Source organism: Caretta caretta, chromosome 7, assembly GCF_965140235.1.
Source record: "Caretta caretta isolate rCarCar2 chromosome 7, rCarCar1.hap1, whole genome shotgun sequence".
Lineage (NCBI taxonomy): Eukaryota > Metazoa > Chordata > Testudines > Cheloniidae > Caretta > Caretta caretta.
Genome location: NC_134212.1, coordinates 117,204,016 through 117,225,111, shown reverse-complemented (window position 1 = coordinate 117,225,111; position 21,096 = coordinate 117,204,016). Strand labels below are relative to the sequence as shown.

The following is a 21,096-nucleotide window of genomic DNA, read 5'->3' as shown; positions in this document are numbered from 1 at the left end:
ATATTTCTAAAAATGAGCTCTAGAAACTGCAGTTATAATGAATAATTAAATTCAAACACCATACAGCAATATTTGATGTCCTAATACGGTAGAGTTAACTCCTTTTATGGCATGTTCTTAGGTGTCATTTACAGGAAAACAGGGTGAAATGAGAGAAATGCAGCAACTTTCAGGTGGACAGAAGTCCTTGGTGGCCCTAGCCCTGATTTTTGCTATACAGAAATGTGATCCAGCACCTTTTTACCTGTTCGATGAAATTGACCAAGCTCTGGATGCTCAGCACAGAAAGGCTGTTTCAGGTAAAGGTTTTGTTTGTTTGTTCCTCAATAAAGAATAAACTGGTTAAAATGATGTATGTTTGTTTGTTTTATTTCATATTTAAATAAAATATTTTTTTCATAGTAAAGGGACATATGTTATTGTTTCCATGTACTTGACAGCGTGCAGTGAATACAGAATATAAATTGTATTTCTTTGGCTGTGTTATCTTCAAAAAGTCACTGCAAAATTAATTTTAGGAAATGTCTACATATAGCATACAATTTCTAAAAGATCAGCTTAAAAGATTACAATTGGGGAAAAGTTTTACTCTGGTTCTGAAATTGGCAAATTACTTGTAGAAAACAGATTTTTCTGAATCCAACTTTTTGCAGCATGCGTATCTTATGACTGAAATGGAGTAAATGCTTACAAAATCAAACTCCCGTGACTCATCATAAAGGGTCAATTCATTGGTACACCAAATGGTGGTATTTCTTGTAACACATAATTGATGTTACTATGTAAAATCTAATAAAAATTGGACACTCTTGTTTATCAAGAAAAGAGCAGCTGTTATTTGCCTCTTAGTAAGAATTGTGGCCTGTTTATTGAAAAGATAGCTGGCTTAAGGATGTCCTTATTTTTCAGATATGATTATGGAACTAGCTGAACACGCCCAGTTTATTACAACAACTTTTAGGCCTGAACTGCTTGAGTCAGCGGATAAGTTCTATGGTGTAAAATTCAGAAACAAGGTAAACATTTTTTAAATATGTCTATATAAATAAACATAACATATAAAATTATGTTGCTGATATTGAACATTAGGTGAGACTAAGTTAACCCAGTGGGGTGGAAAATTAAATTTTCAGTTTTGTTTAGAGTCACAAGTGGTAGACAGAGACCTTAGGCTACTCAGTGTCTAGTGGATCTGTGTCCACATCACATAGCCGCTGCTTGATTTGGGACTGTGCAGCATGGTTGGAAGTCTCCACTTTCTGCATGACAGAATTATGATTAAAATAGCAAGGATTCATTTGTTGTATGTCTGTAATACATTCACAACAGAGATGCATTTGAGCTGTTGGTGACTGCGCTTGAAGAGTACCAGTTCTGACTGTTGTCATCAGTCTCTTTTAAAAGGAGTTAAAACCTGCAGTTCACAGAATCCCAGTCTTCAGTGTTCTAGAGCCATTCATCTCAATTGACACTATTATAGTCCCATCACTGGGTCTCATTTGGCACTTTCTCAAAGTGAGGCCTTCACTATCTAGGAGACATTACTTTTAATATATATATATATTTTTCCCCCCATTAGGTTAGTCATATTGATGTGATCACAGCAGAGATGGCCAAAGACTTTGTGGAAGATGATACTACTCATGGTTAAATGGAAATGTATTGCCAGTTTGCTTGGAAGATGTGTATAGTGTGATGCCTACACCGGGGAGCTGTAAATTAAAATCTGAAATATTTAGTCATTGTTAAAATAGTTTTTGAACATACATTTTAACCAAGACCACCGGAAGATTATTAGTTTCAGAGGAGCTTGAGTACCCATTTTGTCTCTGTTGCTGTATTCTTTTATAAGATACCTGTGTTACCTTTATACAATACCTGTAGTTTGAAAACTTTATCCCTACAAATCTTTTTGTAAAGTGTCCTGTTGCTGTTTTAAAGCTTTTTTGAAAAGTGCTAGCTATTCCTTCCTAATTATAATTTTATCATTTATACTGCCTCTCTTGTTTTTTTAAATAGCTTCAATTAAACAGTTGGTTTTATGGCTGTAATTCAGATGTGCTGTTTGAAGTTGTCTTCTCTTTACAGGATTCCCTTTCCATCAGTCCAGGTAAAGACTGTAGACATGTAGGATCTGGCTGCACATAGGAAATAGGAGGCAAAATAATGTCTCTCATTCTCTTCTGTATACATCTATCTTCCCATTTATTTTCCTTTGCATGATGCAAGAGTGGATGCCGTGCAAATTGCAGCTTAGACAAAAGTATCAAATTCTGTAGCCAGATGCCATTTGTGACTCAGCAGAAAAACACTAAATTTGTGTGCGTCCGTTTTCACAGGCTGTCAAATGCTGAACCAAAAACTGGATGAAATAGTAGGAGAAAATACTGGCAAGCCTTATTAGAGGACTCTAAAAATTTGTAAATCATCTAAGACAGAGACTTTCCTTTTTACTCTACCGAATTAAGAGATATTGAAGAAAGGATGCCTCGTGCTCCAGTAAGCAGTACTCTTGAACCTTGGAAACACCCATGCCAAAATAATAATAATCCCTACTGCATCTTTTCAGCTCCAAAAGTCTGCATAAGTAGGGCACGTTGTGTCAGCAGCCAAAAAGCCATCTAGGGGGCAAAGTCTCTCACAAATACCTGGATCCACTAGACCACAGACGGGGAGGGTACTGGAGAGTTTTCTGATTTGTTTTCTAAACCCCATCTGTTGTTCGTTTCATCTCTGATAGCAAGGGACCTAGACAAACGAAATTATCAAGAAGGAAATTGCACACACGAGCAGTAGAAACCATTTCATTCACAGAAAAATTCTTTGGACTTTAGTCCATATTGTTCATCCTACAGAAAATAAGAGAAGGGGTAAGAACAACAATACCAGACCTACAGCGACTGAACAAATGAATGGTGAAAGTCACGTTCAGGATGTGTTTCAGAGCGGTAGCAGAGTTAGTCTGTATCAGCAAAAACAACAAGGAGTCCTTGTGGCACCTTAGAGACTAACACATTTATTTGGGCATAAGCTTTTGTGGGCTAAAACCCACTTCATCAGATGCATGGAGTGGAAAATACAGTAGAGCTGTATAAATATACAGCATATGAAAAGATGGGAGTTGCCTTACCAAGTGTGGGGTCAGTGCTAATGAGCCAATTCAGTTAAGGTGGAAGTGGGCTATTCTCAAGAGTTGACAAGAAGTGGTGGAAATGACTTTTGTAGTGCTAATGAGGCCAATGTAATCAAGGTGGTCCATTTCAAACAATTAACAAGAAGGTGTGAGTATCAGCAGGGGGAAATTAGTTTTTGTAGTGATCCATCCACTCCCAGTCTTTATTCAGGCCTAATTTGATGGTGTCCAGTTTGCAAATTAATTCCAGTTCTGCGGTTTCTCGTCGGAGTCAGTTTTTGAAGTTTTTTTTTGTTGAAGAATTGCCACTTTTAAGTCTGTTATTGAGTGTCCAGGGAGATTGAAGTGTTTTCCTACTGGTTTTTGAATGTTATAATTCTTGATGTCAGATTTGTGTCCATTTATTCTTTTGCATAGAGACTATCTGGTTTGGCCAGTGTACATGGCAGAGGGGCATTGCTGACACATGATGGCATTTATCACATTGGTAAATGTGCAGGTGAACGAGCCCCTGCTGGCGTGGCTGATATGGTTAGGTCCTATGATGGTGTCCCTTGAATAGATACACAGACAGAGCTGACAACAAGGTTTGTTGCAGGGTTTGGTTCCTGGGTTAAGTGTTTTTGTTATGTGTTGTGTGGTTGCTGGTGGGTATTTGCTTCAGGTTGGGGATATTCAGGATGTGATATCTCTAAGACTGTACGTGAATCTAGTGGATGCTAACCTCTACATATCCATAAGGCTATGTCACTGCCTAATATTTGTTCACACAAACTCATTTGCAGTATAAGACGTTCCCATTCAGTTTCTGTCCCCCCCCAGCACACAGATTCATAGTCTATCTGATGGAGTGCTCACTCCAGTCAGTTCAGAAACTCTCCCACCTGTGAGTGAACAGAGATCCCATCACAGAAAAGATTCTTAAGAAGTTGCAGATCCTGAGAGTAGAGATCTTGGCAAGACAACAGTCAATGATACATCTCTGCCTTCAACTTCTGGGACTGCTAGTCTCAAATAGATATTGTACCACAGATAAGGCTCCACATGAAACCAAAAGAACCTACTGAGAATCTGGAATGACTCACCAGACATGATGCAGAGGCATGTCGGCATTCTTCAACACACGTTCCTGTAACTGAAATGGTGAACCAGGAAGGAGAGGGTACCCCGCTAAAAGAAACTTGAGTACAGATAGCTGATGCAAGCCTCTTGGCATGGGGAGCGTACGGTGCAACATCTTACAGATCAGGGGGTTGAGACTCTCAAAAGTAGAGGGTGGGGGAAGGGGAGAATAAATGTTGTTGCTAAGGGCAGTGAAGCTGACAATTAGTTTCAAGCAATGACTTCAGGGTTGACTTCTGCAATCTACTACAATGCTAGTATGCTGCCTGAAAAACCTGAGAGATGGGACCACAAGCTCAAAATTCCACTCTGAAATAATGGGTATACTGTGTATTGGGCAGTCTCATATCTTGTCCATGAAGCCAGTTCCACAAAGGGGATGTTTAAATCAGAAAGAAGACTGCCTGATCAGGCACTTTATTGACTATTCAGAACTATTCCCTAACTAAAGAAGTATTTAATCAGAAAGATACAAGTAACCAAGAAGTTGACAAATTTCCCGCTCAAGCCTGTACTTCTCAAGGGAAATGGATAATCTTTTCCTGAGCACAGATGCCTTCACCCACAAGTGTCCAACCAGGCTACTCTACAACTTTTGAACCCAATGCAGGAGCATTACTTGTTCAGTGCTCAAAGCAGGCATGGCTCTCACCACAATTTTACAACCCTGGTTAAAAGATTTTAACAAAGAACAAAATCTTCACTGCCTCAGCCATTTCCTGGCAGTGATCATCTCTAGCAGGTTATCTCCAGTGGCTAGATACCATCTGTCTGGTTAACCCCTGAATGGGATTTCTCAATATGTGCCTCCAGAAATTTCTTCTGGGGACATGGAACCATTTCCTAGTAGATATTTGCTTATGAAGGAAGCATGAATGTTTCTTTGTATCGCTTCCAAAATCAGGGAGTAACCAGAGGTCAGAGCTTCTCTGGCAATAAAAATGAATTTTTTTCCCAAGACATAAAGGATCCGGAAAAAGAGGAAATCAGAGAGCTGAAGTCTTCCTCCTAGTCAGCTGCTGGCCCAGAAGGCACTTCAGACTTGATAGACAGCCAAGGAACCTCCACTGCAATTGCAGAAAACATGAGACCTCTTGAGGCAGGGACTTTTGCTTTTGGAACTGGACAGCAGTCTGGGTCTCAGAAGTGTAGATCAGTCTAGTTTCTCCATTAATTTCACTGATACTTTTTGGTACCCAGACAGACCTCAACCAGGACATTTTATTCATTGATCTGGTCAAATTATATTTCTGATGTGAGTGGAAACAGAAAGCTCTCTGGGGCAGGAACTGCCTCTTTATTTGAATAGTGCTTGCACAGTGGGAGCCTGGCCTATAGATGGCAGCATAATATAAATAAATAATAATCAAAGTTCTGGTGATCTCAGCTACAGATGTATTACTGGAGTTCTACAGCCAAGCACCCTAGAAAAGTGAGTATTAGCTTTTCTCACATAGCTCTGATAAAGGTTGCTGGGCACTCACATGGTTGCTGTGGTGGAGTCCATTACCCTTAAACCTTTGTGCTCTTGAGCTTCCCTGCATCTCAGTAGACTTCAGCACTGTCTCTTTCCTTGGCTTTTGGCCTTGCTTGGTCTCTGTCTGTTACCCTTCACAGATATGGGACCATGTGGATTGGTTGCCTTAGGTGGACCTGTGCTTTCTCTCACATACCTTGCCCAGTATCTCCTGTAGTTCAAGTACACCCACTCCCTGAAGTTCCACCATGTGAGCACTTTGGCTTCACAGTTCACCTTTTCAGGGGCATGTGATAGGTGAAATGCTCAGACACAGCTGAGCTTTGAAGAGGATACTAAACACCATTACTTTATATAAAGGCAAAAATAATAAATCAAAATAGGGTAAGTCAAAATAGATAAAATCCTACAGGTAAGTCAAAAACATGGGAGAAGGGTTGGAATTTGGGGGGAGCATGAGCTGTTTTAGCAGGGATAAGGGAGAGACAAGACAGAACTGGTGGGAGGTGGCTGGGAATCAAATCTGTATCTTAATGTCTATACTAATGCAAGAAGTATGGGAAATAAGCAGGAAGAATTTGAAATGCTAGTAAATAAACACAACTATGACATAGTTGGCATCCACCGAGACCTGGTGGGTTAATATGCATGACTGGAATATTGGTATAGAAGGATACAGCTTGCTCAGGAAGGACAGTCAGAGCCCTCTTGGATGTCCTGGATCCTCCTGCAGCTCATAGCTTCTCTGAATCATTGCTCAATTTTTCTCTCTGCTCTCTCTCGCTTCCTTTGACCTCGGCTGGTACTACAGTTAAACAGGACCCCTCTCCTACAAAAGCATAATCCTCTGATCCCGTCTCCTGCTCACTTGCTTTGTGAGTTCTTTGAATTTGTAAGTCCCACTACCAACACCTGGTTCCTTTTGTTCTGTTTCTGGGCACTTTACGCTCTCCACGTTCAGACCCTTGCAGAGAAGTTACTGGGGAAAAATGGATTTTTCCCTAGGATACAGTTACTCTTGTTCGCCACAGGTAAGATCTATTCAGGTGTTTGATAGTCTTTAACAATTAGCCGGTTCACAGATAGGGAGAAGTGCTGCCAGCACGTCTTAGTGCAAGGTGCACAAGTAAGAGTCATAAAATGAGGATACAAAAGCCTATTATTTCAAATTGAAATTCATAAGCTGTACATAGACAGATTCCCCAAATTGTGTCTCAGCGCTAGTGACATTCTTTAGGAAGGCACATCAGAATGTAGGCCATACTTACGGAATGGGGAACTCTGTCCTGGGAAGCAGTGACTCTCTGAAAAAGATTTGGGAGTCATGAGCTCAGGCTGGTGCTATGGCCTACAGAATGTGATCCTGGGATACCCCTGTTTATGTATCTCAAGTAAGAGTACGGAGGTTATTTTATCTCTATATTTGGCACTGGTGCGACTGCTGCTGGAATACTGTGCCCAATTCTTGTGTCTGCAGTTCAAGAATGAAGTTGATAAATTGGAGGGGATTCAGAAAAGAGCCATGAGAATGATTAAAGGATCAGAAAAATGCCTTAGAGTGATAAACTCAAGGAGCTCACTCTGTTTAGCTTAATAAAGAGAAGGTAAAGGGGTGACTTTATTACAGTCTTTTAAGTATCAACATGGGGAACAAATATTTATAATGGGCATGTCAGTCCTACCAGAGATAAGTGTAACATGATCCAATGGGTGGAAGTTGAAGCTAGACAAATTCAGATTGGAAATAAGGCGCACATTTTTAACAGTGGGAGTAATTAACCACTGGAACAATTTACCCAGGGTTGTGGTGGATTCTCCATCATTGACAAATGTTAAATCAAGATTGGATGATTTTTCTAAAATTTGCTTTAGGAATGATTTGGGGGATGTTCTATGGTCTGTGTTGTACAGGAGTTCTGACTAGCTGATCACCATAATTTCTTCCGCTTTTGGAATATGTCAGATTAGACTGGACTTGGGCTGGCCTTTCTAGTTGTCATTGCCTTCAAAAGATAAGGTTTGGACTAGTTCCTCTATCCATACAAGAACAACACTGCTGCTTTGAGAGGAAAAGGCTGTTCCTCCAGCTTCAGAAACATCTGTTCAAGGTAAGTAATTTCCACAATTCCTGGGAAATAGTTCTCCCATCGTTTTAAACCCGTATTTTAATGAATGTTCCAAAATGCAGTCTGTGGCTTTGACCAGCAGATGGAGTTGAACTGGAGTAAACAGGCAAGAGTTAAACTCTCATGTGTGGGTATGGGGAAAAGCAGAGGTTTTTTATCTTACAACGTTTGCTAGTGCCAGTGTGGCTTGGTGCAGGTTGGGGGCCCCTAGTAGGTAGAATAATACAAATAGGAAATAGTAGTTATATTGACCAGTGGGGAATAAAATATCTGGAAACGTATCACTTCCTTGATTAAAAGTTATATCCCCTACAAAATTCCAAGATTTGGCCACCTAGCTAAATCTCTCTGCATTCTTGAGGGGTAGGATCACTCTATTTAAAAGGAACCTCTTACCCAAGAGCTGCAAAAGCAAAATGCAGCAGTACAGCTAAAGAAAGCACGCAAGAGACTATGGAGAATATCAGGAACAGTGTAGAATAAAAGTCTTAGTGCTTTAAATGAGATGAATGAATTATTTTTCAGGTGAACTTCTCGAGTGTGTGTGTGTGTGTGTGTGTGTGTGAGAGAGAGAGAAAATTTATGTATCACTGTCACTTACCTATTCCACTCTGGGGCAGGGATGTGCAGGAAGAGGGCACTTTTTATTGTAATTCTGCCACCAAACGGGTGAGAGGATTCTCTAACTCCCCTGGATACTGCTCTCCTGTCTCCAAGGCAGATTATTATCCTCTGAGCACACACAAACTTTTAAGAGCAACTATTTTGCTTTTGAAATTCTCCAGGTTGTACTAAATATGAGATCCTCACTTGGGATAAATGGTCATAGCTACCCCGGCATTAATGAAGCGATGACCATTTGCAGAAGCTGAGGCTGTGGCCTCCAATATGTTTTCAAAATATTCTTCTAGGGAAGGAAAACCATCGATGCTGTACAAGGTCTTCATTTCTTGCCTCTGCCTCCATGCCAGATTAAACACAATGAACTCCATGCTTTGCTATTACTATAATACTCAGGATTGTCTTTCTGGAAACAAAATCTAACCCGTTCCACATATGCTTTTAGCATAAGTTTGTTCGCCTAGAATGCTGCCTCATTCCTTGTTTAGGTTTATAAGAAAGCATTTTTGTTTAAATAGGAAATCAAATGAAAGTGACTCACCCACCCCCAACCTGCCTTTCTGTGAGTACAAGTACCTGTGGGATGTGGCTCTCATCACACATGGATACATTTTCATGGGAGCTTCTTAAAATATGGGCACCATGTTTTGGCCTGAAGTCTCTCTCCTCCTCATAGCAGTAGGCTCATATACACAGAAAGACTAGTTTGGCTGATATCCTTGGATTTCCGCTCATTCTGCCTTGCCATCTCCTGCACTGTAATCCTGCTGCGATAGCTGATCTGCTCCTGCTGCACACTGGTAATCACAAGGAGGAGAACCCAACACACCGTGTTCTATTCTCTCCTTCTGCCTTGGCCTTCGCCTTGGCCTTGGTCTTTTTCCCCCTGCTTTTTTTTTTTTCCTCCCAGGCCGTTTTTATTAGTGCAGTAACAGTAAGACTTGGTAAGATCAAAGTGTGATCACCTTCAGATTTCTCTATTGCTGAAGTTTATGAGCTAAGTGTTAACTGCGTGCTTCAAGTGAAATAAACTGCATGCTTTTTGTCTGCCCGTTTATAAGCACGCTGGGCTAGCATCAGTCTGACTGGAAGCCTGCAACAGCTGTTTCATGTTTCATGTTTGCATTAGAATTAGTTACTTTTTCCAGACTCCCAGACTGGTTCCCCAATATTATTTCTTGTCAAAATTCTAAATTAACAACAATACCAACACTGATCTTGGAATAACAGTGGAAGCGGAAAGGGTCAGATTGAGAAGTGACACACACACATACACCTGAGACTGGCACGTTGGACAGCACTTGGCATTCTAGAACTATATTATAACTTTAAACCCCATGGGATCGGCATTTAGGATCCAGTCCTGCAAACATTCATGCATTAGGTGATGTATCTGTAAATTGAGTGTGAACTCCAGGAAGCTCAATGCCATTGTGCTCTCTGATGCATTCTCTATGCTTTAGAGGAATTATTATAATATACATTTTGCAGGCACACAGCACAATATTATATACGTTATGGGAGAGCCTGAATATGTAAATGAAACAGATTCTGATTTCCAGAACAGGGTCTGAACAATTGCTGTGGTGTGCACTAATGCTTGTCTCCGTAGTTTCCGAATGACTAGTGTCTAAAGTTTAAACTGTTGCTTTCTTAGCTACCTTGAGAATGCAAGGTGTTTGGGAGGGGGTGTACACACTGCACAAGGCCTGAAGGGGTCAAGGTAGCTAGGTAGGCCAAGTAACTGTAGAGGCTGCACCTGGAGGAGGAGCCAGGGAGCAGGGATTAATTTGTTGAGACTCAGCTGGATGGGAACAGGAAGGGCCTGTATAAAGCCCAGGAGCTGAGGATGTGGGATGCTGTAGGGAAGGATTCTGTTACCACTCCCTGGGAGAAGGGAGCTGTGTTTAGGACTATAGAGAGTAGTCCAAAGTTACTCCCTGGGAGGACTGTATTTGGGCTGACAAACCCTGTAAAGAGAGTCGGAAAGGTGGGAAAGGCTCTGGGGAAAAGCAGCACGGATAGGATAGGGAAGACCTTGGCTGCTGATGAGATGGGCCCTGAGTTGGAACCTGCAGAAGAGGACAGGGCTGGGTTCTCCTACCAGCCAGTGGGGAAGTGGCACAGACCAGGCAGTGGAGAGTGGATTGCATGGGACAATTTGGGCTGGATGGAAGACTTTTTGATACCCTGGAATGGGGGAATCACACATAGTGACCTGGCCGGAGGGCCAAGTCATGAAGAATGAGTCCCTGGACGTGGAGAGGATGATGGGTGGAGAGACCACCAGAAGAGGACGCAACACGTGGAAGGAGCTAATCCTTAGAGCTGCTAGGAGGAGGCACCGTAGAGGTGAGTGCTCCCCATGACAGTGCTATATAAACCAAAATTCTGGTTTGAGTTTTACAGAGCTCTGTCCATCTCTCTTGTGATTTAACCTTTTCCTGTGGTGCCTGCCCCAGCAGCCAGAAGAGCAAATGCTTTCCGTGGTGCGAGTTCAATCCCAGTTTTATCTCTTTAGGTGCTGCTGAACTGGATATTTTCTGAGGATCAGGATGCAGCTGCACCTCGGTTGTCCAGCAAAGGAAGGAAAAGCAATGGAGAGTGTGTGAGGTATTTAGATGTTGGCATTTATTGAATCACAGTTGATTTCCAGAAATAAACTGTAGAGCACTAGAGAGGGGCTTGAAACAAAAAACCACACCCAAGCACACCTGGACTTTAGATAAATTCAGAACCTGATCCATAGATTTAGGGTGACCAGATAGCAACTGTGAAAAAATGGGATAGGGGATGGGGGGTAATAGGCGCCTATATAAGAGAGATTCCCAAAAAACAGGACTGTCCCTTTAAAAACAGGACATCTGGTCACCTACATACACTTCTTGGACCCATCAGAGGTGAATAGATGTTCTCTCAGGGCAGGCTTGTCTTTGTGTCTAATCCTCTATGCTGTTTGTCAAGTAGTTGAAGTGTTCCTTGTTTGGATGGGAATCTGAATGGGGTATTCGGTACAGTACATCCCTGCTCTTTGTCTACTTTCCTTCCTTCCCTTTTTTTTTTCTTTTGAGCTGCTGTATTAAGTGACTCTGGAATGTGCATGGAGATGAGGGGGAAGCATAGCTGGTTCCAGCTGGCATGATAAAACTGGAGAGAAAGTTCCCAGGATATCCAGACTTTCGAGCGCATTGTGTTTAGATAGAGTTTATAAAAAGAACCAGACTGAGAGGAATGGCTTGCACAGGGGTTGGTGATGGCGTTGGAAATACCCTTAGGAAATGCTGTTTTACGTGTCTGAAATATCATCAGCTGCAGCAGAAGGACACAGAATCCTGAACCAGGATTTCTTTCTCGGCAGGCAAAGAAAAAGAAACGGATTCTCAAATATGTTTGCTTTAAAATACATGTATTGGCTCATAAGTGATTCCCTCCCCTTTCCTGCCTTTCCAGACACACCACCTCACCCTGCAAAGTGAATGGTTGCACAGTGAGTAAGGCCTACCAGTGATTTACAATTTCAGCTGAACTGCATGAGGGGTTCACGCTACGTTTTCTATGTAAGGGGGCCTTACGTAATCTCAGAATGAAGCCCCAGAATGCAAGTGTATGGTTTATACACCGAGTGATTGCACAGATACACCTTACTAGCTCCTTAGAGTCTGATGACTTACAAAAGGATGGCTACAGATTAAAAGCATGGGCTGTGTTCTAACTTTGTCACAGACTTGCCGGGTGACCTTGACCAAGTCACATCATCTCTGTGGCCTCAGTTTTCGGCACTGTCACGCAGTCAGCCAAGGTCAAGGTCCCAAACCTTCAGAACTGAGCCATTATTTTCACAACAGAAAGTGAAGTTCTTATTGTAATTTCTTAGCACATTACACACCCTTAGATCTGACCTGTCACTCAGAAAAGGGAATGTCCTTAATTTCCAATAACAATAATAACGAGGTAGTATATAGATAACCTTGCTTCACACATGCACCTAATATTTAAAGGGGCATATCATTTAGACCTAAAATTTGGGAGTGGGGAAGTCTTTCAAAACAGAACACGAATATAACTTTATTTTATTCTCATGGAAAATGACAGGGGACACAATTTAAATGTTGCTAACGCAGACATGAGAAAAGTGAGCTAATGCATGCGAACATGAAAGCAAGAGGCATGCAGAGAATGGATACAGTGTGAGAACCTAAATGGAATAGAACTGGAAATTAAAGTGAAACTGACCACTCTAGCCTTACTTTCCCTGTTTTCTGAAATGAAAACCATAAACCACCAGCATAAACGATGGCAGCCAAATTAGATTTGTAAATTTCTCTGTTTATATAAACCAGAGCAATAGTAGTACCTTAGGGCCTGATCCAAAGCTCACTGAAGCTAATGGAGTCTTTCCTTTGATTTCATTGGGCTTTGGATCAGGTTCCCAGGTAAGAAAACTAGAGATGGGGGAGAAAATACATGAAGACCAAATACCTGAAGGTGCTTGAGGAGTCTTTGGAAAAACTCTTACCTAAAGTGCTAGGTAGTGAGGATAATCCACTGACACTGGGAGAATTAGTGAGAGCCATTTCTATGGCACCCATCACAGTAGTAAATGAGTGCCTATTGAGTCCCACAGAGAAGGTACTTTAGCAGTGCTGCCAACCCTAAGTGTTCAAAAATTATGAGTCAGGCATCAAAAATAAATCAGATGGCCTTAATTTTTTTTTAAAGTGTTGGATTCTTTTTGTCTGTCTTCTGCTTTAGATCCTTTAGTGTACATTTGGGTCCCAGTTTCAAGCTTTTCTGTGCAATCGTGAGGGCTAGAAACTTTCTTCTTTAAAATGAAAGCTGAGATTCTTGTGTAATGATGTGATTCCAGGAATTGGGGTTTTAAGGCAGCATCAGCTCCCAATAAAATAATTAGAGTTGGCAACACTGAAAGGTGATGGAAGGACTATGATATATGTTGGAGCTGACAATAAGACAGGAAGAGTATTGAAGGCATTGAGGAAGAAGGGTGGTGCAATCCTTTTTTTTCCCAGATCCCAGCACCTTGACATAGAGCAGAGGATAATAAATGGTGCATAGTATTATATTTGGAGAAGATTATGTATTTTGTGACACTAGATTAGTATCAACTCTGCTGGAAAAAAATGCAAGAAGTTAGTGTTAGATATGTACTTTGGCACTATGTTATGTAGCCCAGAAACTAATGGGTTAATTTAGTTTTCATTTCTTGGGCTAAGCTGCATATCTGTCTTGTGTATGCATTGGTGGCCTGGGAACACGCAAAGGTTCAACACCATCCAATTACATCTGGAAACAGAGTAGCTTGAGAGCTGACAAAAAGATGGTGGCTTCTCAGCCTCTTGGAAGGTTCTGCTTTGATCTCCATCAACTCCAAAAAACAGAACCACACCTAAACACTGGCAGCCTAATCTGAGCTCCCTACCTGGCTTCTAACCAGCAACTCCATTCTCTTTCCTGAGAGGAGACCAATCTCTTAAAGGTTCTGAGCCTAACTAGAGTCACCAGTACCCAGTTACTTTCCAGAGTGCCTCCCTAAGCTCCCTCTAAAATTCCCTGCTGGGATTTAACTCCAAAAGTTCAAGCCTCTGTTTGCCAGAAGCTGGGAATGGACGACAGGGGGATGGATCACTCAATGATCATCTGTTCTGTTCATTCCCTCTGAAGTACCTTGCACTGGCTGCTGTCAGAACACAGGATACTGGTCTAGATGAACCACTGGTCTGACCCAGTATGGCTGTTTTTATGATGGGCCTTCTTCTCAGAGGCACCACAGGGGTGGGTTGTGTTGTAGCTGTGTGGGGCTTCCTGCAGAGGCCACTGAAAGACTGGCACATAGAGATGATCAAACGAGAGAAATTGCTAAAGTTTCATTGATTTAAACATTTTATTGGAACTTTGGAATTAGAAAACTTTTGGCTTCCTCTACGTGAGCGCCCTGTCACATGGTGGTCTGAGAAATGTCAATACCATAGACTGATCTGGGAGTTAATCAGAAAAGGAAAGGCCCTCTCATCATCATTATAATGGTCCCTTTTGGCCTTAAAATCCATGAAAGACTGAAACAGTAAATGTACTAGCCATATTACAAAAGAAAAGTTGGGAACCACAAAATTCTCATTACTTTGAGACTTCTGTCCCTCTGCCATAACCCACTGGAGAATGCTTGAAAGGGGGCTTATTTAAATTTTGAAATTCCTTGGGAAATGTTATGTGATAATTGTAGCATCAACAAATGACTGTTCTTATGTCACCTCACTGCAGCTGATGGCTGGACTTTTTGGTATGTGTGGATTAGAGAGTGTCAACTGATCAGTTGCTGGTTAGAAGCCGGGCAGGGAGCTCAATATTGATCACCAATATTCCACATGAGGATGGACTACAAGCTGTCAAGAACAGTATCCCTGATGAGGCCACGGCACACCTGGTGGCTGAGCTTTGTGACTTTGTCCTCACCCACAACCATTTCAGATTTGGGGACAACTTGTACCTTCAAGTCAGTGGCACTGCTATGGGTACCTGCATGGCCCCACAGTATGCCAACATTTTTATGGCTGACTTAGAACAACACCAATCCAACACCAGCCCAAAGTGACCATTTGGGCAAGCGATCCCATCATGCGGAGCACCTAGGCAGAGTGGGTGTGCCCATGCAAACGAGATCAGCTCCTGAAGTCCTCTTCCACGGCTCATCATTAGATGTCAGGGGAGAGCTCATTCAGACTCTGCTTACATTAGGATGGCGTCTAACGCCCCGACCATTCCAGGGCCCCACTGTGCTAGGTGTTGCACAAACATATAATAAAACCATCCCTACCCCAAAACTCTCACAATCCTGCTGTCAGCTCCATGTGAGTGGACTCCTGTGTTCACGGGAAGCGACACTGTTCTCCCTGCAGGATGACTGGCGGTGCAACAGGTGGGTGAAACAAACATGAAGGTTTGGGTAGCAGAAATACAAACTCATTATACATAAACCACCTCTGAGATTTTGCATGGCTCCTAGAATCACTCTTATGACAGCATCTATTCTCCCTCCCATTGAGTCATCAGTTGTGGTGGTGGTTTTTCTTTATACCTGCCTGAAAATGTCTTACAGCCAGTCAATCTGTGGTACACTTTTCATTCTTCTCTTTGGCTGGTTTCTTGGAATCCTTAGTTATAGTTTTCTAGTCTGGGTCCAAATTAGTGCAAGGACTTTAATACAATTGTATTCTCTGTATGAATTTTTTTTACCTTTTGTAATTTCAGTTAAGCTATTGCTAATCCCTGAAATATGATCAAATATGAACCATTATGGTTAAAAATAATAATAAAAAAATAATCTCCACACACTCTTTATGAAGCAGGTCAGTAGCACCTGTCCCTGTAGAGATGGAGAAATAGATACAAAGAGGTGAAGTGACCTGGGTAAAATTTTCTGAAGTGCCACTGTGAAATAGAAGCCTACATCTCACTGACATTCAATGGAACTTAGATGCTTTTGCAAACTTTACTCTTTGGTGAAGGCCTGAAAGAAAGTCAGGGCAAGAGGAAGAGATAATTGTAATTATAAAGATGTATAGTAGATGTTTGTGGGCTTTCCTTCTTGTTTCTGCTTCTGTCTTGTTTACCAGCCCGGCACCCACCTGTGTTTTGAGTGGCTCACCACTCAACTGTTGGATGTCTTGAAAGATTTTTGGAAAGCAGACAGACACATAATATGTTTCTAATCAAACAGCAAGACTTGATGGACAGTGTATTTCTGAAGGATTATCAGAGGCCCGAGGCATGTTGTGAGACGCGAGGCTGAAGGCCAAGAGCTTTCAACCCCTGCAATTGCAGTAATCTGTCAGAAATGCTCTGTCTTAAACAGTCTAATTGTGCACTTTGCGCAGAAAATGATTAAGAAAGGAAAAGAACAAACAAGTTTTTCTGGCATGTTTAGTAGGGATTGTCAATATTTGACTTGAAATCCTGTCTTGTTCCTGAAATTCCTTCGACATTTCATAATTTAAATCAACAATTTTTTTGTCAAATGAGACTTTCAGGGCTCGACAGCACTCTGTTATAAAACTTTTACAAGCGACGTGATCCACAAATCATGCAGATGGATGGGACTCTTACAAAGCATGTATTTCAGCTGGCTTGCTTTTTCACCTTCCATTCTCTCCAAAAACCACCTGAACTGATTCTTTTGCAGCAGTACTGGAAGCTGGGCCTTAGGCTGAGACAAATAAGTGCGGCTCTTAGTGATGCCCAAAAATATCCCCAAATAGTTTTCAGACTCATCATTTATTGTCTCCTTAGCTCGTTGACGTCAGTGGCCATTTATATCAGCAGAGCATCTGCCCCTAAACTCTTCCCTGTCTTATAACTCTTACTGCTTCTTCCCCACTAGGCAGAGCTGGGATCATCACAGAAGGAAAAACCGCTGGCTTCCTGTGCCTCCTTAGAATGGAGCCAGCTTGGCATGATGGGAAGCGGACTCACTGGAAGGAAACCTGAGGTGGGGAGGAAACAGCTGAGCCATCTCAGGAGAGGTGTCCCAGGGATCAGAGCCATTGGGGATGCTGTCAGAGGGGGGGGAAATGTTCCAAAGGGCCTGTTAGAGAAGCTAGAAAGTAGGGTGACCAGATGTCCCAATTTTATACGGACAGTCCCAATATTTGGGGCTTTGTCTTATGTAGATGCCAATTACCCCACCCACCCCGTCCCGATTTTTCACCCTTGCTATCTGGTCACCCTACTAGCACGGTTCCACTGGGGCACAGCATTGGCAGTGGGATGGCTTTCATTTGGGGTTCCACTGAGGAGCAGACCCAGCAAGGAAGAGTCCGAGCTGTTAGGGAATCTTTTTACAGGGAGGAGAAGGGTATATTGGAGTTATAGAGGGCAGGGAAAGCAGCAGTCTGACACTAGCTGGACCGCATGGATGCAGTGGACTTGTAGGGAATGCCCATACCAATGAAGACCCAAATTATCCCTGGTTCATGTGTAGTGGAGGGACCTTCAGGACTTTGTCTAATGTAAGAATCTCCACTGAGCCTCTTAGTGGGGTATTCACTGAAGATACTGAAGTAGCGGCATCCTCCGAGTGTATTATTCAATCTGGATATGACGGTAGGCAGGACACAAACCGTCTGCTCAGTTGGAATGATTTTTTGTGTTAACCTTCCAACAGGGATTTATCTGTGTCTGCTGGGAATTATGATATGAAATACTCCAGTGTGGAAATTGTGTGTGGGGATTATCGGACTCATGTTTGGTTAACCCATAGCCGTCCATGAGCAATCCAGAGCTCCCATTGAAAGGTTCTAAAGCATTAGCACTTAGTGACAGACAATCCTAATTCTTTGTGCCAAGGAAAGAAAACAAGGAACATTTCTCCGTCCTATCTCCCTGTGGTGTGCCAGTGTCTGGCTAAGAAATTTTCAGCGTTTTCTTTCTTCCCCCTAGCCTTTTTTTTTTAAACATTCCCTGGCTCATCTGAAAGATGCAGGAATTGACTTTCCAGCTTTGGACTATGTGCATGATTTCCTGATGGGTCAAACCAAAACCTGGGATGCAAATGCTTCCAAACATTGGGGAGGTTTGGATCCAGATCTGGACTTGGCACCTTTTCTGGACAGATTAAAATACAGAACAATTGAATTTCATATATAGATTCCCCAGTTATCACAAAGCACTGAACAAAGAAGCACTCATTCTTGAGCTGGTCACGAACGGTTAACTGAATATGCAGCTTTGAGGCTACCATTGCAAAGCTCCTGCAAGGAGAATAAATGCATCAATTAATCTCTTGAAATAGGTGAGCAGTTAAGAGCTTATAACTGTTGTGAGTTGGCATGGACTACCTGTCTGCTTCTGGGTGCAGTTCATCGTATTGAGCCCAGCTATCTGAGATAATGCGTCAGACCCTATGTTGTATCATGACTGTTACAATTCTCTAGGGCCCACTTGTCAGTGGGTGAACTCTCCAGGTCCAGTTATCAGGGCTTTCTCAGTGGAGGGCCCACGTCTGCTCCATCCACTGGTCCACTAGAAACACGTTTGGCTAGTTTCAATGTGCAGTATGATACATCTATTTGGTCAAGAGTTTAAGTGTATTATTTTAGGTGCAGGTTCTACACAGAATAAAGACGGCTATGTTTTGTGAATTCTGTATTTAAACTATCTTAAGTTGCCCAAGTGCTGAAGTGATGGGAGCTGTTTAGGAACCCATCAATGTATTGCTGTCGCTTTCTGAAGAGCTCTCTAATGGCCTGATCCTGTGTGGTGCTCATTACCCTCAAAAACTATCCGTAACGATGAGCTACAAAATTGTGGAATAGTCTCCCAGTGGAAGTGGTGGAAGCTCTATTGCTTGAGTCACTTTAAATTCGATGAAGAAATGAAAAATATTTTCAAGCAGTGGCAGGTAGCCTTTTCATACTATAGTTGCCGCAGGAGACCATGATAATGCCTTATTTTATCTCCCGCCCCCTCCCCCCCCCCCATAACTTTTTTGCTTGAAAAATTTGGCCTGATAATTGCCAGGTATACTCTGAAAGCCAAAGAGAAATGGTTTTTGAAAGTCATTCACCTTTCTGGCTCATTTTCCTCACCTGTAAAATGCTGATAATACTTGAAAGCACTATATAAATGCTAAGAATTATTATGTTATGAACTAATGACATTCCATTACTGGGCAATGTAGACCTAGTAGTTTGTTGAGATTAGTGTAAGCCCTAATTACGTCCACTCATTCAGTCCTCCTCTCCTGATGTGCCCAGTCACCATGTAATAAAATAATCAGTCACACTTTGTGTTTAAAGGTTACATTTATAAATAGTTAGTTGGTTAGATGTTTAATTAAACAGTTAATCAATTGTTATAGATTCCAACAGGTCAGTAGATCGGTTCTAACTATCTCTAACACCTTCTAGTAATGTGCGTACAAACCAGGCTGGTCTGAGAACATTCATTTTGTACTCTTCTACTTCTGTACAGTTACAACGCTAGCCTTACTGGGACTTTTTCCTTTCCGCATGCAATCGTAACATTCTATTTCTGTTGCTAACCCTGCAGTTTTGGATCCCTGAACTTTTGACTTTGAAAGTTGCATTTTGATTTGGATGTAAAGCACCTGCTATTTAGAGTGACACTTAAATCCATAATGAAAATTCAGTCCTAATCATCAAAGGAAAGTGAGAGTTAAGTTAGTGCATGTCCTGTGTATCCTGTTTCCCTGCTGCTCATCCACAGAAAATAAATCACAGTGGATGTCATTGCATCTCCTATTTTTTGTTTAAATGGTTAGTGTGGGCAGTGAGTCAGTCAGTGATTTTGGAAATCCCCTGTGAATACTAAAAAACATTTTTTTTTATAGTCAATTAAAATGTTTTGATGAATAAATCTCCCCTCACCCCACATTTTTAAAGAAGTCATAAGAAATCTATGGGTCTGATTTCACCACTGTGGCATTCCAGTTCTCTGCTCATGTGACTCCATTGAAATCACTGGAATTATATGTATGTAAGAGTGCAGGAACTCAACAGGCCATTGAAATCAATGAAGTGACACAAGACTGAAGTTAGAGTAACACAGTGAGGAGCCAGACTCTGTGAACAACTGTAAGCTTTTCACAGTAAAAGGCAATGCAAAGGAGACTGTTAGGATATACATATTCAGGCCTGTCTGTAAAGGCCTATACTCTAAGAATGTAGGTATATGTTTATCATTTAGCTAGATACAAGAAAGAATCTGTGTAAGGGCCTTCTCTCACTGTCACAGTCCATTCTTAGGCCAATACCTTTGGCTAAGCAGCAGAGGCAGCCATAAGCTGTGAAGCGAGCGGTCACATCCTCGCATTCCGAACTAGTCAATATGGGACTGTGAGGAAGGTGATCCGATCTATCACCTCCAGAGAAAGGGAAGGGCCTAGAAGATGTAAAAAGAAATTTAAGTTGATAGTCTTCTGTCTGGTAAGAACTCACTTATCAATAGACACAGTTGGGAAACCCTTATGTCTTTATAGATGTAGTCGTGAAATCCTCACTTCTGTATTGTTTTGTCATTATAGTTCCCACTTTGCTATTGTTTATTGGTATGGTCTCTGTCTGGTTCTGTGATTGTTTCTGTCTGCTGTATAATTAATTTTGCTGGGTGTAAACTAAGGTGGTGGGATATAATTGGTTAGCTAATCATGTTGCAATATGTTAGGATTGGTTAGTTAAACTTCAGTAGAATGATTGGTTAAGGTATAGCTAAGAATATTACTATATAAATTAGGGGCAAACCAGAAGTAAGTTGGGATTCGAAAATAAGGAAAAAGGAACTTGGATTTAAGCTTGCTGGAAGTTCACCCCAATAAACATCAAATTGTTTGCACCTTCGGACTTCGGGTATTGTTGCTCTCTGTTCTTGTGAGAAGGACCAGGGAAGTGGGAGAGTGAAGGAATAAGCTCTCTAACAGAGACAATGCAATACACACTGTATTGCTACTCAAAGTGAAACAACACAATCCAAAACGTCCATGGAGCACTCAAAGGTCCAGAAGCAAGTATGTTGTCCAGAAAGTCATTGGTCTTCGGTTTCTTCAGACAGGAGATCGATAAGTGGATCCCAGATTTTCTGCATAC

General features: G+C 41.8%; 1 protein-coding gene and 1 long non-coding RNA gene across 2 annotated transcripts in view; both read left to right on the top strand.

The window, feature by feature from the left end:
* The window catches only part of SMC3 (structural maintenance of chromosomes 3), a 51,752-nt gene extending 49,760 nt beyond the window's left edge, over positions 1-1,992 (top strand). The window contains exons 27-29 of the mRNA XM_048856273.2: positions 122-299; positions 910-1,016; positions 1,580-1,992. Coding sequence (XP_048712230.1) covers positions 122-299; positions 910-1,016; positions 1,580-1,651 — 357 coding nt within the window. The 3' untranslated portion in view covers positions 1,652-1,992. The remainder of the gene's footprint in view (positions 1-121; positions 300-909; positions 1,017-1,579) is intronic.
* Positions 1,993-9,443: 7,451 nt separating this feature from the next.
* On the top strand, positions 9,444-20,853 carry LOC142072836 (uncharacterized). The gene is made up of 2 exons (XR_012669433.1): positions 9,444-11,092; positions 16,875-20,853. It is a non-coding gene; the product is annotated as an uncharacterized LOC142072836 (long non-coding RNA).
* Positions 20,854-21,096: the final 243 nt, after the last annotated feature.